General features: G+C 38.8%; 1 protein-coding gene across 2 annotated transcripts in view; it reads right to left on the bottom strand.

Annotated features, from left to right (window-relative positions):
• The window catches only part of TTC7B (tetratricopeptide repeat domain 7B), a 104,647-nt gene that overhangs the window by 12,088 nt on the left and 73,976 nt on the right, over positions 1–18,583 (bottom strand). For both annotated transcript variants that reach the window (XM_026046709.1, XM_026046701.1), the window contains one exon: positions 12,401–12,603. In XM_026046709.1, the coding sequence (XP_025902494.1) occupies positions 12,401–12,603 (203 nt within the window). The remainder of the gene's footprint in view (positions 1–12,400; positions 12,604–18,583) is intronic.

The raw sequence follows: 18,583 nt of genomic DNA, 5'->3' as shown, positions 1-18,583 counted from the left end.
AGTCTGTTCTTGTTTTCTAATGGTTTTGTCTCATATTCCTACAGCCGAATCTGTAAAGTCTCTCATGTGGATTTGATGATATCTAATAAAATATTTGAAATGATGAAGCAGTCTTGGCCGCCTTTCCTCCAGTCTCCGTCTTCATAAAACTTGCTCTAGATGAATTTTTAAATCATTTCCTCCTCTACTCAGAGGAAATTTGCCCATGAGTTTAGAAGTTATGACAAAAATATACAAATAAAAGTGATTTGATATAGCTGACTTCCTAAGGAAAGCGGTCATAAAAAGAAAGTTCAACGTGCTACGAACAGACTATGAGCAGTGGCTGTGAGAGACTGAGCACACAGAGCAGCAAAGCATTTCACCAGCCCCACTGATGAAAAAGAATAATCAGTGATTCAGAACCTGGAAAAAAAAATGGAACTGAAATGTTAGTTTCAGATACATCTGTTAAGAGAATATTAATAACTGCGCTAATGAAGTTCGATTTCTGGGATAAGAGGGAAGTACCCAAAACCCCTGGGATTTTTCTGTATTAAATACCACTAATTCAAAGTTTTTGGAAAAAAAACAACCCTAAGAACCATCAAATGTGCACATCCTACTGGGCCTAATTAAACTGAGCCATACTGCACAAGCACGGGGGCAGTATCCTTTCCTGGCAGTGCTTTACTTTTAGCAGCATAAACGTGTTTGTGTTTCCACGCTGGTGCCAAATAGGTGCTTTGTTAATGGTTTGTTTTGCTCAATTTATCTGATCAGCAGTTGCAAGGCTGGAGATAAAGCAGAACTTCAAGGTCAAATACTTTACATGAAGATATATGCACTTCCTTTTAACATCTCAGCTTTGCAAGTATCTCTTCCCTTCAGCTCTAGGACTGTCCCTGACAAAGAACAACTTAAAAAACAACTTAGGAAAAAAAAAAAGTATATTCCTTGAAAGCCAACTTCCTTAAAGCACTAAAACAACACCTATTAAGGAGCAATGTTTCTCAGATTTGCAGGAAAAAGACAGATATATGCAAAGGTAGATATTTATATTATGTGTCAAGTCAGAGATTAGGGAAAAGAGGCTGTAAGAACTTCCTTACTTTCCAGAGATACTGCTAAGTGCATGTTAAAACAATGCAAGTACAAAACTATATTTAACTTCAACATCTAGAAAACAATATTTACACCCATTTGACAAACAAAAGGTTTATCAAATTATTAAACTGCCTTCTCTCATATACCTCCACTCAACGCAGCGTGCACGTGCACAGCCTTGCTTTGTGCTGTGTTGCCCAGGACATACCTTGTCTCAAGCACAACACCCTTCTTTAGGAAAATGCTGGGCTGAAAAGTCTTGCTCCAAACTAAGCATGATGAATCTAATGGCAATAATTAGAACAAGTAAACAATCTAACCCCAAAATATAATCCTGGTCCTTTGAATCCAACATGAACTGCACACTACACATGCAGCCATATGTAAACCTATTACATGTGGTCACTAAGTATAAATATCTTTCAACTTCCAAAGGCATAAATCTGACTTAGCTTTAGTCTGCCCAAGCCCCCCAAAAACTGAATGTGTTAGACATGATGGTTGTCAAATCCTGGAGCTGAAGAGAACACCTGAGAAAAATTATCAGCCCATTTAACAAAAGTAAATTTCTATATCCACAACTTCACGCCTAGTGGTGGCTACAAGTAGGCAGGTAGGGTGCTTTTTTTGTTTTTGTTTTAATTTTGAAGATGCCACCAAGCAATAATGTCCAGTGACTTCAGACCAATCAATCTACAGAGCTTACTTGGCTTTATTGCCTATAAAATTGCATCACTATAATATGTTGCTCAGTTTGAGCTCTCAATACTAGGTCAAATAGGAATCAAAGCACTGACACCCCAGATGTTTCTGAAAAAGTCTGCTATCCACTTGGAAAGTCTCTGTACCAGAACCACCATTTCCTTCACCAAACATCTCAGCTGCAATCACTTGTGAATAGCTACATTCATGGAACAAAACTAAGACAATGCTGAGAAGACTTCCAGAAAGGGGTATAGTTTGGGAAAGGGAGATACCTTTGGCCTCTGGAAGGCAGCAGGAATATTGATGCTACTGCCAAAAGAGCCCTACATGATTAACTGGTACATTTGAGATCCTCGTGGGGAGGATCATTTTCTTCAGAGATCAAATGGGCAGGAAAGAATAAGCATGGAAATTAAAAGCAAGGCTCATGAATATGGTGCACAGTAACAGAATTCAGGAGCTTGTATCATATTGAATGCTAGGTCAGCATTTGTATCTCAGTTTCCCCACTTTGTGAATAAATAATAACGTTTCAGAGCAAGACATACCTGAAACCTCACGTGTTCACTCAGCCACCTGCAGAACAAAGGCTGAAGGAAGGAATGGTTGGCAGTATGGCAGTTGGGGAAACAAAACACAATAGGCATTTATTGCAGATTGGACACTATGATAGTGTTTGATTAGATAATTTCAGCCAAAGAAAAATGGCGTAGAAATAATTTGACTAGATTTCAGTGAAGTGACGCACAGGGAAACAAAAAGAACTAGAGATGGCACAGAGGGCAGTAAGAAGGTAAAAATGAGTTAAGAAGAAGCCAAGAAGGAAATGACCCGTTTGGAGTCCTTAGGGATGCAAGAGGAGGTTGGCAGACTTCAGGGTTGGGGCTCAGGGCAAAACCTGAGTTTCGTTAGCAGTTTTAGCACGTATGGATCAAGAATGCACAGATGAAATATGGCTGCAACAAAGTTACAGCCATGGCCTCCCCTAGAGGAAGCTGTCCAAAGGTTTTTAGTAAAGATCTTCTGTGGTCCAGAGCTACGGCCACAACAGCTTTATTTGGAAGACCATTCTCCCTTTTCCTGTCTCCAGTAACAAAGACAACAGGCACTTTTATCCAGAGAAAACGTAGCCTCATTTGAGTGATACAAGTGAGTGAATGCTGGTCAGTCTAGGATAGAGGCCTCTGTTCCCCTACTAACAAACCCGGAGATGGAAGCTTTCTCAAGAAGAGCAGTTGCACATCATGGTTTTGATAGTATTTATCAGTGTCTGTCAGAAAATACACATAATATAAAGAATAATAGAAAAATAACCACCAAGTCTCATAAATGAATACAGATCTTAGAGTTAGACAAAAAAAATCACACTTCAGATTTCCCCACGGAGTTGAAACTCTCTGAAGCAGTCACTATATTCTGTTAGCTAAAGATCCACGCACAAGTTAAAGGCCCATTTTTTAAGTTCATGTAAAATGAGTCAGCTGGCAGAAAACATAGGTTATGTTTAAAGAACAACTTGGTTTTGAAGAAATTGTGCTATACATTTTACACACAGTAAGTTAGTAGAATCCCATCTTCAAAGGGCATGACCCAAGAGCCATGATCAGCAAAAGAACTACTAGCTACAGCACAGCCTAGGCAGAAGAACTATGTTTCAGTAAATGGCCAAGAGATCTTCAAATGAAATTTGAAATAAGATGAACTGGTGAGATAGAGAGACAAAAAAGACTGTTCCAGACTGTAGATATGCAGAGAAAACTCTGTGACAGAGCAGGCAACTTATCTTTGCAATGCAGCTGTTTGACATAACTATGGCAAAAGAAAATATTGTTTTTTTTCCTTGAGGGACAATTGCTTCTAGAGCTCTAGTTTTGCTTTAAGGTAGGCCACTTTCTCCTTCATGAACATAAGATAAAACACAGTTCTTAAGAAGAAGTTGTTAAAGCTTCTGGTCATTCTAATTGAGTAAGGAGCCACTGGGCCTCTCGAGCAATCTGCTGTCTTGGGAAATAACACACATTGAACAAGCCAAGCCCCTCAGAGAGATGTAAACTAAATGTCAATAAAAAGGCAATCTCATGAACCAACTAGAAATGTACCTGAGAGCTGCAAGACATTTATAGCAAAATACATGCACTGATAATTCCTTTGCAACTTTACAATAATATGTAACCATAAGTGACTTGGCTGAAGAATAAAATCTCAGATATTGCATCTTATAGCAAGGTATTAAACTATTTCACACACATTTATTATTAATGTTAATAATGCTATGTCACATATTCAAAAAATATGCTTAGAAAGCTTTGCCTCATTCACATTTCTGTTTGGGGTCTTTTTCAAGTTGAAGATAGCTGCCCTATGGCTTATTGCCTCCAAAATAACTGCTCTAAAAATATTTATTATATGGAATGTAGGTACAAATGATTAGGTGCCAGATGCTGCCTGCAAGCAAGAGCCCTTAGAGACCACATGCAGGCAAGAGGGCCATGCAGGCCAGGTGCCACACAGCTCTGAACGCTGCGTAGGTTCTCAGCTCCACATAGGAAGCAACATTTCAATAATTTCATTGAGCACAAAAATGCTCAGGGAAGCAAAACAAACATAATCAGCCCAGTGCAGAGGGTGGCAGAGTGACCTATTTAAAAAGGGTTTTGCAAAGCAGTTCTCATATGAGAAGGTAATCACGCACGCAAAAATAGAAGTTGCACCTTTCAGATCCATGCAAAAAAAAAAAAAAAAAAAAAAAAAAAGCATGAGCAAGCATGCATGAAAAGGGATAAGACAGAACATAAGAATGCCATAAGAATATACTTAAACTCTTCCTGGGCTCCAATCCTTTCTGGTTTTTGGAAGGTCATTAAACCAGCAAAAGGTACAGAGGGAAAGGCAAAGATTCTGCTCGATATCTGAATATCAGCAAATCCCACGCAATGATCTCAGGCCTTTGGATAGTGAAATCCATAAGGAGATGGAAACCTCTTAAAATTAGAAGTTCACAGCTTTGAATTATGAACATGTATATATTACAGATTCTCAAAGCAACTTTGTGTTTCAAAAAGAACAATTAAATTGGAGTTTAAACTGAAATTTCTAACAGTAATTATTGTCAAATACTGCAGAAAAGGAGATCTGCATTAAAACAACATGGTAAAAAGCCCAAGTGAGCTTTCATCTACTTACTGTATTTGAGCTCAATAGCATTTAAAATAAGAGGTAACAACTGCCAAGCAAACACAGAAAAAGTAACTGTCCTGATGGTTCACCTTGATGGACATTTTAAAAGCTAATGACTAGGCCAAGTTGCTTTATGGGCATTTATTGCATTAAGCACTGCTGCCTTTCTGCTGTAAGGCTCTGCCAGGAAATAGTTCCAAGGTCTTCAAGGCAGGAAAGAGGAGCTGTGAGCGGCACTTGGCAGGTGAAGAATTTAAAGTATATGGAAATTGCCCTTGAGTCACTTCACTTCCACACACATCTTCCAGGGCACATGCTCAACGGAACTGCCATCATTTGATCAAAGTGTTAAATGTGGCTACTTTAAAAAGGAAAAACTTTTTAAAACTGAATCTGACAGTGGTCAAATCACCATAACGTATCTTCATAAGGAAGAGTAAGATTTAGACCAAAAGTGTGTTTTTTTCTTTTTCTGAAATAGTGCTGATGTTTCAGAAGGACAACGCATTAAATACAGTATTTTACTAACAAATCCAAGAAAATAAAATTACCATTACTATTCGAGCACCCCATGTCTAAGGAGGCATCTGAGGCTGTCACTGGCATTGAGCTCTGCGGTGATGAGCCAGGACACAAACCAAAGTGGGACAGGCCCAGACCAGCAACTTAGTCCCTGCAGTGACCTGACAGGGAAATCATCCTCAAGAGAATCAGTGGAAGTCTCCAAATGAGGGTTTTCCTATGAAAAGGAGAATAAATACTAGAGAATATCACCGTGTTATCACCTTTCCCACCCGCCCCCTTTTTGGGGGGAAGTTACTTTGGGTGCTAACATTTAGTCCTTCTGTTCTTTAACTCCACCAACCTTGTTTAAAAATAGATCTAAATGATAATTTCCAATGCATTCTCCGATTTTCTCCTCTTTCCCTAAGTACTGGACTTAAAAAGCAGGTTTCTTCTGCTCATCAGCATTCACAACTCGTAAGCACCACCAGGCTTCTTCCTAACAAAGTGTTTTTGTGTATGTGTGTGGGGAGGGGTAGGGGGAAGTAACCAGTGTAGTAAGAAATAAATAACAGTATGTTTATAATTGAACATTGAAGGACACACAATTAATTTAAAGCAGTCTTAAGAGATCTCACTCGATTATGTTTAATTATGGAAATCTTTAACAGACACCTAACAAATTTGGGAAAATAATTCCTTAATATAATTCTTCTCAAAAATCCATTTCTATACAAGGAATATTGGGCAAGTAATTTCATCTTCTGTTTTAATTTCCTAGTCCTAGAAGTTAACCTATTGATAGGATTAAGTGGCAAGTGCTCTGATCAATTATTTAATATTCCAAATATATTGACATCTAAGATTATGAAGATTTAGGCATAGGTGCAAAGCTATTCTGTATAAAAGATGAGATTAACTAAGAGATTTTCAGCCCGAGAGAGAATACACAGAGGGGCTTCCTGAGCAGCGGGTGAAATATCCAGGCACTGCTGAATGATGACCTGGTTCATGACTTTCCTAACGTGACCACTAACAGCTACTTTGTTATCTCCTGCAGTATGAGACCACTTGGACAGGAGATAAAAGACTGTTTATACTTTTTTACAGGGGAGGAAAACAATGACAAAAGCAGGAAGGCAGCAGGAAGGCAGAAATCGGGAGATGATGATAAAAGACCAGGGCGAATGGAGAAAGTCGTTCAAAGAAATCCACTCTGGCCCAAATCAGACAGCCGACAAGCACAGTGCAGGTGCATGTAACACTCAATTGAGCTGTAAACCATCAGGTTTTAAGCTAATCGTTATAAACAACTTTAAATTTCAATGGGTTTGGTAAAACACGATTTTAAGTACTGAACACAAAGAAACTAAATACTTTAAACTGTTAAAACACAATGTTGCCTTTTTTTTTTTTTTCTGAAAATACATTATACAACCCTCAAAACGTCAAAATGACACTGCATATGATCAAAAGTACTGCTACTGCCCTGTGGGAGGTACCCTGGACTGACACAGTCATGCTACTGCTTCAATCCCGGCATCCTGCTACCTGCGGGGTTTAACCAAACAGTAATCTGGTATTAAACCCATGACTTGGGCAAAAGTGCAGCAATGGCAAATGGTAAAAAGCACCTAGAACAAGGCAGATCGAGATGAAAAATGCCTTAAAGAATACAGTGAGTGAATGTATGAACATAAATATTAACAGTATGAAGAACAATTTAGATGAACAAGATGAACTAAACAGATTTTTACTAGCATTTCTCTTCTAAAGAGCCAGCTGCTCTTAGTTCGTCAAATAATACACATTTTAGAAGATCTTGGAGGAGAAGGGGATATGGAACAAAAAAAGACTGACCCTCCAGCTAGATCCAAATCTTCGGCAATTTAACAGTATAATCCAGTCACTTCTATTTGTCAAAAAGTTTAGTTGAACATAGGGAAAAAATTGCCAAGCAAACGGACCTTTATTCATGGATCAGCTCCCCAGCACTTGGTGTCATGTTGCCTTCGGCACATCTCTGCTAATGCAAATACACAAGAGAACCTCTTTTTCCGAGCCTGTTGTTTATCATTATCATTTCTAGTCAACAGAAATTTTCCACCGCTCTCAAGTGCTTCCATTTTCATGTCATCCCTCCTGTTTTTTTTTTTTTCCTTTACTACTTCTTTAAAACAAAGGAATAAATCAGTGCAGAAGTTTGAGGTTGCAACATAATTAATAATCCATTTGGCTTGCGAGAAAATTGAAACGTCAGAGAAATACAGTGTTTAAACAGCTCTGAACAGTTAGTAACAGATAACCACATTCACATAACAGATCAGACCTCTGCAAAGGGCACGTCTGCAGGGCCACATTAAGGCCACGGGGAACCCACACCTGAGACAAATGCACAAGTCTCTGTGCTGAAGCTCCCAAGAACAGGACGCACCGAGTAAAGGGCAGTAGGAAGCTCTCCGGTGCTCCAGCCACAGGTCTGCATGCATTTCTTCAGGATTTGCTTAATGGGGCTCCTTTTGTGCTTTTAATCATTTGGCACAATCTTTCCCACTGCAACAAACCTTCCACAAACAAATGATGGGCTAACTTCACAAATACCCTCTCAGTTGAAACATCTATAAGAAAGCTTTTGGGTACAGTCTGGAAGGGCTACCCTGCACTGGAATGAAGCACAGGAGAAGCTCTTAGACCCAGGTCTGAGCTGGGAGATGTGTCCCACCAGCCACTGCCATTGCACACCTTTTACTATGGGCCTCAGTTAAAAGTAAGTCTCTTTCAACCCTTTTCAGCACAAAAATTAAATTATCCTGTTGAATTTTGCACCGGAGAGGAACACAGGAGTACTCAGAACCATGAGAGGTCCCTAACCAGTCAGGTGGTCCTAAGCTTTCCATCTGAGCTCATACAACAGCCCATCTGAGGCAGGCTCAAGTTCGGCATGTTGAGATGTACAGTATGAATGTCCTCAGGATCAAGGAGTTCAACTGCACAGAGAGGTTCTTTGACCCACATCTTCATTACTACTCATGCTTGAGAAACAACTTACATGCTCTGATTTTGCACACATGATTCCTGCCTACCTGCAGCCCTTCCCCAGTCCTGAGCGCTACCTCCCAAAGCTCTCTGTACACCTGCTCCTACAGGCCTGTAGTTTCTTCTCATATTCAAGGTGCACCCCAGGAAAAACTCCTTATATTGTTCTGTTCCATCAACACGGACTAGGCAACAGGCAACATATTTTGTGGTTGCTTCCAAACTATGTGTCGAACTACATGCTTGGCCAGCTAGCACACCCCCGGGAAGAGATGAGGGTTCGTTTTTTCCTGCAGCTTCCTCTTTGGTATAAGGTGAATAGGAAGTGCTTTTCTCTGTGCAATGACTCTCAGAAAATACACAAACACTTTCCCCAATCGTCTTCCTCCTAGCTAGCTAAAAAGTCACTAAAAGTTTAGTCAGGGGACATATAGTAACATATAATTGAGTCATTGCATCCCCCAAACCTGTCTCTAAAGGCAGCACAAATCATTGGTGTCAGATGTGTGCTAGAAACTGGTGGACTGACTGCCAGGCTTGAAGGAACACCATCAACTGAATTATCTGTGAGTGGTTTCTCTAGATGGCTTCAGTTCAGAGCCACTGATTTGGCTCCGCTCCTAAAGCGCTCCAACCTGCATAAATTAGTGCCCAATTGAGCTCCGAAAACAAGCTTTGGGACCTGCTTTTCCATGGTGCAGAGCACAAGGTATTTAAGCCTTGAACACTTTAATTGGTTCTGGCCTCAGCCAGCTGAAATCTTGCAAATGGCTTCTTTGCCTTGGGGGTGCAATGTGGTTGCACACAGATGAATTCAAACAGAACCAGCCCAGGTTTGGCACAGCCGAGGCTAAGCTACAGCCAACAAGCCCAGGCTCACACAAGTCAAGTTCTGCAGGAGTCACCCTGGGGGGTCTGCCCAGCACCTTGTAGCAAATGGATTATTTGGAAGTTGTGGGAGCCATGAATAATGAGTAGCCAACTGGGATGGTAAGTGGGCAATCTCCTCCAAATCCCACAGGAAGAAGTAGTGAAGTTCTGCGTGACTTGCTCCCAGCCTCCTGACACCCAACACCTCTGCAAATGACATGACGGAAACGGTTTGTGCACAGACATTGATCAAATGGTACAGAGTAAAGGTTCCTTATAGAGGTAAATTCTGACTGTTTGATAAGCAAATTCTACTTTAGGATATTTTTGCTACCTGAATATAATTACCACACATGGACATAACAATTAAAATACAACTAGTACAATCGTCTGAAAGTTGAGATATATGAATCTCTTTGGAGAAGAGTCTCAGCTGTCATATTTGTTCCTTCGACTGATCCTCTGTAAATGCGCATAAGCTCATAAGACAAAAGTTTAGCAAACAAACACAGTAACCCCTCTTAAAATACTGCTTTACAAAATAAAGAGTACAGCATTATGTAATGGAAAACTGTGATTCCGAAGATGACCTGTTGGCAACAAGAGACCAACACTGTGCAGTTAAGCAGCCTACCAAGTTTCACCTTGAATGAAGATCCCAGTGCTTCTTTCAAGCCTGAAAAGGGCCCTACTAACCAATCCTTGGAAACCCTGGCACGTCACTGTCTGACCACACGTGGCTTCACTCAGATCTATGTAGTTGCTTCCTGCTGGCTCACACGGCAATCACAGGCACTCACAGTTTGTTTCAACCGTGCAAGACTCTGCAATTCAGCCTTCAGAGTTTACATTTCCTAATTACTGTATTTATTTTTTTCTAACTTCATTAGACAGTTTGCTCACTGTAACTCTTACTCCACACAGAACTTCCTCTATTCTTAGAGGCTGATTTCTAATTCACTGATGCTATTTGATTTTTCACTAGCAATTTGCTTTGTTTTATCTTATGGGATGGTCTTGCCATTTCGACCAATTCAAGATGCTTCATATTTATTCATTTAAAGGTAAAACCTCTTCAGTATTTCAGAGCTGGCCAAGTTACCACAATCCTGTCAAATCTCAGAATTCCAACTTCACCAAAAGGTTATCCCAAAATTCTTCAAAAATTCACATGTTTCACGAAGACCAGTAGTGGCCATTATAAATTATAGCTCATAAGCTGCAAGAGGACAGAAATATCTGTGTGTAACAAACTAGTAAATGGCTTCAATTATGGTACACATTTTGACCAGTGTTTAGAATCTGGAGATATGAATGAAGATATTGATGAAGAAGCATTTGTTGTTGTTCTTCTCAACTTTACATAACATTAGATTTAGAACATTTAGATTTATGAACTGCTAGCATCAGTAAATTGTAACATCAGATTCAATTAACCGCCAGATGTCACTCATTCTAAAATTTCACCAAAACAAAAATCCCTTCAAAACTATTTGCAAGTACTTTATTTGAATAGGGAGATATGTCAGATGATAGAATTTTTGAGACCAATCTTAGGTCTTTTTTTTTCCCTCTTTATTTTACACAAAGTTATTATATTCTATAGTTGATATTTGCCAAAATAACAAACTTCACCAGAACTCCTTAAATAAAATAATTGATATGTCTAAATAATAGCATTTTGTGCCATTTTGTAAGCATTATTAGAAAGACATATCAAATAATCTGTAAATATCTTAATTACAGGGGGAAAAAAGTTTTTATCACTGAATTATGGTTCATAATTAATGGGTAGTTCAGTATTGGGAATACTAATATCAAAAGTTAATGTTCCAGCTGCTGTTACAGAGTATAGTACCTCCACGGTGCTATAACAAACCTATCTCTGAGATCAAATATTTTTATTATTAATAGGAAAATAGAAGAAAACAGTGCTGAGATGTAAAGATATTCATATGTACAGAGTGTGAACACTGTGTTCACAGAACTGCACAGTTTTAAGTCCTCTGCCTGCCTTTCAGAAAAAGGAACCTCGGAGCATTTGTCAATAGGCTCAAATATCTTGAGAAGTTGAAAAGGTGAAACACAAAACTTCCCTGTGCTGTCTTCCTAGCTGATCTTTTGTCTCATATGTTCCCCTTAGGGATGCACAAGAAATCTTTCTGAATAATTCATAAGCACCTAGGCAGAAACTAGCTTCTCCTTCTGAACAAAAAGGATAGGTATGAGAAGCTGATTGCAGCTGTTCTGGGAAAAAAAAATGGATTTAAGAAAAAAAGTGATTTTCCTAACACTGTAAGGAGAAGAAGGAAAAAACCAATAAAATCATAATAAAAGTAATGAAACAGCTGATCTGTGATGTTCTACTACACTAAATTTTGTAGGAATTTTGGATGTAACCGGTAAAGGTGCTGCACAGGTGTTAATAAAAAACATTTAAGCATTTTTTTTCATATATCTATATATACACACACACACACTTAAAATGAAACATCAAATGTTCAGTCATATATTTGTGAACCCTATCCTACTTACCTGTCAAAACTTTCTTTTAAGAATTCATGACATAAACAAAACCAATCGATATAAGGACATATACTTGTAACAATTCAAAGTGAAGGGCAGTGGTAGCGACTGCCATAGTAATCAAAAGAGACAACCTTGTATTTTATCATTTTGAGGGAAAACCTGATTCACCATTTTTCATAAAGTCCAAACAAATTACACATTTGAAGGTAATCATTGCAAAGAATTCATCCTTTAGTCTAGGACTAGTCAGCAGAGTGGTTCTTCTCTCCTGTACAGTATCTAACCTCTCCTACCATCTTGCTTCAGATCCTTCTCATACTACCATGATCTCAGAAGACACAGAAATGACGACTCTCTTTGAAGCCATTTTGCTAAGGAAAGCTTAGAAGCAAATCACATAAGCTGTGGAGCATCCACATCAAGTTCTTCCAGATCTCACAATAAAACAACATAGGTGGAGACAAATACTTATGTACATAGACTCAAGACTTACCAGCCTCTGCATGCTTTTCACATGGGTAGGACTAATAGATAAGGCCTCTTCATACCAGCGTTTGGCTTCATCGATATTTCCACGGAGTTCAGCCACCTGGCCCCGCATGTAGAGAACGTTGTGCGACATCGGAAAGAGATTAGCAGCTTCCTGGGTACACGCCGTGGCCTCCGCTGGCTTCCCAATTCCTATGTAGACTTCAGCTGTGCAAGGAAGGAGGGAGGACCGGTGAGGTTTTTTTATGCTTCATCATATCATGAATCTATGTGACGGCAGATATTGTATTTCTACATTGTTTCATTACAAGCAAAGGCATTTTGTAGTTTACAAGCAACTCTTATATTATTTATTTGTAATGAATCACTCTGACTTTTCTAAACAGAATAGGAATTTTACCCTCTACAGTAGCTATTCTAAACAACAAAAAAAATCTGAAGAAGTTTTTTGTTATTGACGTTAAAGATAATTTGGGGTTTTTTTGGGGGAACCTGTGTGTATATTTATCTCAGTATTATTTAGGCAAAAGGGAAAAAAAGTAATACGAAACAGAGGTAAGAGAAGGGAGCTAATTAAGGCATTGTCTAAACCTTGCAGGCCAACAATTTAGGAAAAAGCAGTAATTGCTCTTGCTACCATCTTTATAAGGCAGGGAAAAAATGTATTATTTCATGAGCAGGAAACTTTCCAGTTAAATTACCAGAAAATGTGAATTTTGACACTTTGATTAGAAAAAAATGTTCACATTTCCAAGCATTTTTATTTAAGGTATTTTCCACAAACTTTCTAAGAACATTTTACTTTGCAACTTTATAAAATTTGTACTTAATATAATCACTCTTGATGAAAACAGCTGGGTAGCCTTACACACAGCTGTCTAAATTTGACTGATTACAGAAAAAGTTCACTCTCTCACTAAATGAATAAAAACTACCAACAGAAGTACTAGCCTTCACTATCTCTTCGGGCACTCTTCAACAGTGCTTTGCTGGTCCATTGCTGAAAGAGGGGAAGAGGAAGGGAGTGGAATGGAGTGACATCAAATGGAAGAAAAAGGACATGAAAGGTTCCTTTTCTTTCAAATGGGTAGAGCTCCAGAAAAATCAGGTCCTAAATGTGGAACTGCATGCTGTGGTATCACACTGCATGTGGAAATCTGCTTTACAGGGGAAGATTCAAGTTGCAGGGTTCTATCAAAAGGGCCAAGTGATGCAGCTCTGCCCAGGTCGTGCAGAAAGAAATGCATTTAAAACAAAACAACAACAAAAAAAACCCCACCATCACCCACATACCACCCAGGTATGCAGCAAGATAAGGTGCAAACAGAACTCCAAGGTCTGGGCAGCCTCATCCTCACTCCCCCCCACACAAAACTGCAAGTTCAGCAACCAAGATCCTTGCCTCGTCAGACATGGTCAGACTATATAAGTAAGGAATGGCAAACCTGGAAGCCAATACATTTTTGAAATCTAAATCTGGAGATTTAAAATAGGCTTTCTAGGATTTACCTTTCACTAACAGTCCATAGCTTGTGAAGAACAAGATGTTGCCATAATCTGATACTTCATTTGTATGTACAGAACAAAATGTGAAATGCTCTAGTGCTGCACTATGTGGTCAACGTTATTAGGTGGTAAAAGAGATTTTTAGTGAGTAGCTAAAAATCTAAAAAAAAATAGTAGCTGCAGAAAAGACAGGAAAAATATTCACACACTTTATGACCAATACCAATTTACTTGGTATTTAAAATACCAAGTAAATATCACCTACTGAATACCATCCTAAAAGACCTCGAAATGTATTTATGAGATGCATTGTAGAAGGAAGCAGAAGTGGATGATGACGTGTACTCGCAACTTTACTGACCAGACTATGAAAGCAACCAGACAAAAGCTATTCCTAGCAAATAACAAACAAATTAATTACGTACCTAAGTCATTTTTAATCTGCTGTCACTGCAATTCTAACCTGGAAGTTTGAGCACCATTTGGCTGAGTTAACACCTCAGCTGAAACTCTGCTCCTCAAAGGGAAGCCAGTACATAAACGTAAGGCAACAGGGGAACACCACTGCTTACCAAAGTAGTCTTATTTTACATTATCAGCTATTAAATCTTGCTGTCCTGCTTATTAGCTGTGAAAAAGAAACTTGACAACTAAAGACCTTCCTAAAAGTAGTAAATTTAAACAAATAATTCTCTTACTTTGATATATACTATCAAGAGAGGTATTTAAAAAAAAATCCTCTTTTTTGCTACCCAAATCTATAATACTTTGAACAGACTATGCAGTGTTTTTTTTTTTTTCCTCTATGAATTCCAGAGAAGCTTGGAAAAGCTATGACAGAACAAAGAGAAGGCCAAACTCCCAGCTGCTTTAGCCTAGCTGCTAATGATAAGTGTTTAATCTGGAAGATTTTCTGAAACTGAAAGACAATCATTTGTTCTGAGAGGATTTCATCTAGTGTCTACAAGGCCAAGGGCATGCCTTACAACACAGAGCAGAACCAGATAGGGCTCAAATAGAAATGACTTCAAAGCACAAAGAAAAAAAAAATGGCAATTTCAAACAAATTAGTTGTGGAAGACTAAAAACTGTCACCAGAGTTTTAGGAATTTCTCAGAGGAGAAACACTGTCAAGAGAAACGAAGCACCAGTTCTGGTAAACTCTTTTCAATGTCTCCACCTAGAGAATGCCATCCAGGTCAAGCTCTTCCAACATTTAGGCTCCCATATTTTTTGACAAATTAATGCTCTTTCCAGTAAAGCTGCATAGCAGCATGTGTTCAGTCTTAATGTATTTCTCAAAGATCCACAAGATCATCTAAGAATAAGTGAGATACTAGAGGACATCTGAACTACAGAAGTAGGTTTTCTCATATTTTAAATAACTCTGTTTTTTTACCACTACAGTCTATTCCTGAGACTGAAGGTCTGAAAGCTATGTTCAAGATCAACTTTTTTTTAACTGAATGCCATGCTCCTTTATAGTTCTGCCACTGATGACAGCTAAAACAACACTGCATATTTATAAGACAAAGCATTCATTCATTTTTTTTTCCTCACATTATATACTACAGTACAGGTAAAAATAACCTATTAAATTTAGTGTGTATTAAAGCTTATTTTCACAATTTTGCTTTATGTCCATATTATGAGGGTAATCATTCCAAGTTTTAACATTTAAAGTTATTTTAATATATTTTTTTTCCTCTCTCTTCCCAGAAAAGAAGGAAAAGGCAACACAGTTGTACAGAGTCAAACAGCTAAAACATGCCATGAGGTTCAAAAATAAGCAATTTCCCAATGGTAAATCTTCACTTTTATTTAAAGAACATGTGCTATAAGTTAGGTGTTATGTAACTTTATTGCTGCTCTCTAGACAAGCAACCTACATATAGCAGTAAAGACACCTTTAAAAAAAGAAAAACCTGCTTTTTATTGCGCTTTTTGGAACAAGTTTTATTCACAGAACGGTTGAGGTTGGATGGGTCCTCTGGAGACAATCTAGCTGAAACCCCTGCTCAAGCAGGGTCACCTCCAACCTGCTGCCCAGGACTGAATCCAAAAGGCTTTTGAATCCCTCCCTCCAAGGGTGACGACTGCACTACCTCTCTGGGCAACCTGTTCCAGTGCTGAGGACTGACCCTCAGAATAAAGAAGCTTTTCCTTAGATTCAGATGGACCTTCCCATGTTTCAGTTTGTTTCTACTGCTTCTCATTCTACCATTGGGCACCACTGACAAGAGCCTGGCTCCATCCTCATTTACAGCCTCCCTTAGATACTTAAAGGCCTTGACAAGATTCCTCCCTCAGCTCTTCTCTCCTCCAGGCTGAGAAGGGTCCAGCTCTCGGCCCTTCATCAACGACGGATGCTCCTGTGCTTTAATCATCTTGGTGGCCCTTTGCTGCACTTGCTCCAGTAGCTCCATGTCTCTCCTGTACCAGGGAGCCCAGGACTGGATACAGTAGCTCAGATACAGCCTCCCCAGAGCTGGGTGGAGGTGACAGGCAATATCACCTCCCTGCTGACAGCGTTCCTCCCTAATGCAAACCAGAATAACCCTGGCCCTCTTGGCCACCAGGACACACTGCTGGCTCACGGTTAACTTGCCCACCAGGACTCCCATGTCCTCCTCCTCCAGCAGGTCGGCACTCAGCCTCTGGTGTACAAGGTCGTTCCTCACTCGGTGCAGGACTCCACATCTCCCCTTACTGAACTTGATGAGGTTCCAATCTCCCCAATCTGTTGAGGTCCCTCTGAGCAGCAGCCTGGTTCTCAGACACTTCCCCCAGCTCTGTATCACCACCCAACTTGCTGGGTGCACTCTGCCCCTTCATCCACGTTGGGCCACTGTGGGTCCCTGTGCTAGCTACAGGCCTCAAACTAGACTTGGTTCCACTGACCACAAAAACCCTGATCTCTGCCAGGGTTCCAATCTACCTCACGATCTGCTCTGGGCTCCAACACTTCACAAAAAAAAAAAAAAAAAAAAAGCACAAAAAAAAGATGCAATTCTTCCCAACAGATAGCAAGATTTAATAGATGATTCATATCTTGAAGAATTTTAACATAGAGTTACTGTTTATATTAAAGATCCTAGTAAAAATATGACTCTACACTGTACAGTGAATATAATGAAAAATATACTTATGACGCTGAATAAATGTTTATGTCTAAGATTAGACCAAAGCTGAATAATTTTTGAGTGATTTCTTAATTACATGCTTTGGATGTAAATCCTAAGAATAAAAGCAGTGTGTACATTTTAAACTGCCCAAGAACACAATGGAATATCATTTTGTGGTTAAAATTTTATGCAGTAACCACCTGTGATTCTCACCTCGAGGTAGTCTGAGGCTGGAAATATCATAATATCACCACATTCACTCAAGATCACTCAACACTTAGAAAAGGTGCCAGGTGCTGCACAGTAGTGGAGGTGGAAGGCACAGAACCGAACAGCTCTACCACAGTTGTAATGGTCAGGTTGCTCAGTCGTAAAATGCCAAACCTCTTTTCTGCCACATCTGCAAACTTGCTTATTTTCAACAACGAACTTCCAGCTTCAGTAACTCTATTCAGTATTTTTACACATATCTTTTTCATTCACTGGAATTAAATTTAGAAATAGTAAGATGGTCAATATACTCCTGAGACTAAATTCTTTAAAAACACATAACATCATGTGGCTTTGCTCTGCAGAAGGTATGACTCAACCCTTAACAGCTGCATTATCAAACTATGGCTTCATCTGATATAAAACATCTTACACTCGAGCAACTCTAACATGCCTTCCATTTCCAGGCTTGCCTCAGTGCCACTATATATATCTCTCCCTTATATTAGCAAAAACACGTCAAGAAACTTCCTCCAAAATACAGAAAAATATTTAAGTGCCAATTATAAACACTAAAATAGTCTCTCAACTAGGAAAAATACAGAGATGAGTAACAGGTACACATTATTTCCTCTTTCGCACATAACAGTTTGCACAAAATAATAATGCTTGACTGGATCATCCCAGAAGCCTCACAGAGATTTTGAACCCACTCTACCTTTGCCTCTGCCACAAATCTCCCCTACTTTCCAAACCTGCATTGCTGAAAAGCATGGAAGGAAATGTCCAGTTTTGAAAACAAGGAATCACTGTGCACACATACCACCTCAGACAGTTTTCTTTCCACTCCAGTCAGTACCACTAAATAACAGCAGCACCTTTAGCTACCGTTTTTCAACATTATTTATATTGTGGAATATATGTTTATATTTTACAATATAAATATTTACCATATAAAGATACCACAAACATGTATTTTCTTTCTGTAGATAGACTGTAGTCTCTTTTTGTCTATATAAACAATAAATTTATCCGTTTTGTTTTTTTTTTTTTTTAAAGCTATAGGAGAAAATGACGCTTTTTGTACAGCAAATTGTCACATGCTTTATCTCAAGAACTAACATTTATCTAGTGGCTAAGTTTTAACGTCAACATTCTAAAAGGGGAGAAAAAAGTAATTATTTCATATAAACAAACACAATATGTTCATAATGAATTCCGCAATATTTAGGTCTGATATAATGACCAGAAAATGTAATACTTTTAGATAAAATAAATAGTAAACTTCATTCATGTTAACTGCCGGTTTTCTAAATAAAAAACAAGTTTACTTTTCTGAAAAATGT

Source organism: Nothoprocta perdicaria, unplaced genomic scaffold, assembly GCF_003342845.1.
Source record: "Nothoprocta perdicaria isolate Ctin4 unplaced genomic scaffold, notPer1 scaffold_108, whole genome shotgun sequence".
Classification (NCBI taxonomy): Eukaryota; Metazoa; Chordata; class Aves; order Tinamiformes; family Tinamidae; genus Nothoprocta; species Nothoprocta perdicaria.
This window is presented reverse-complemented; position numbering and strand designations above follow the sequence as displayed.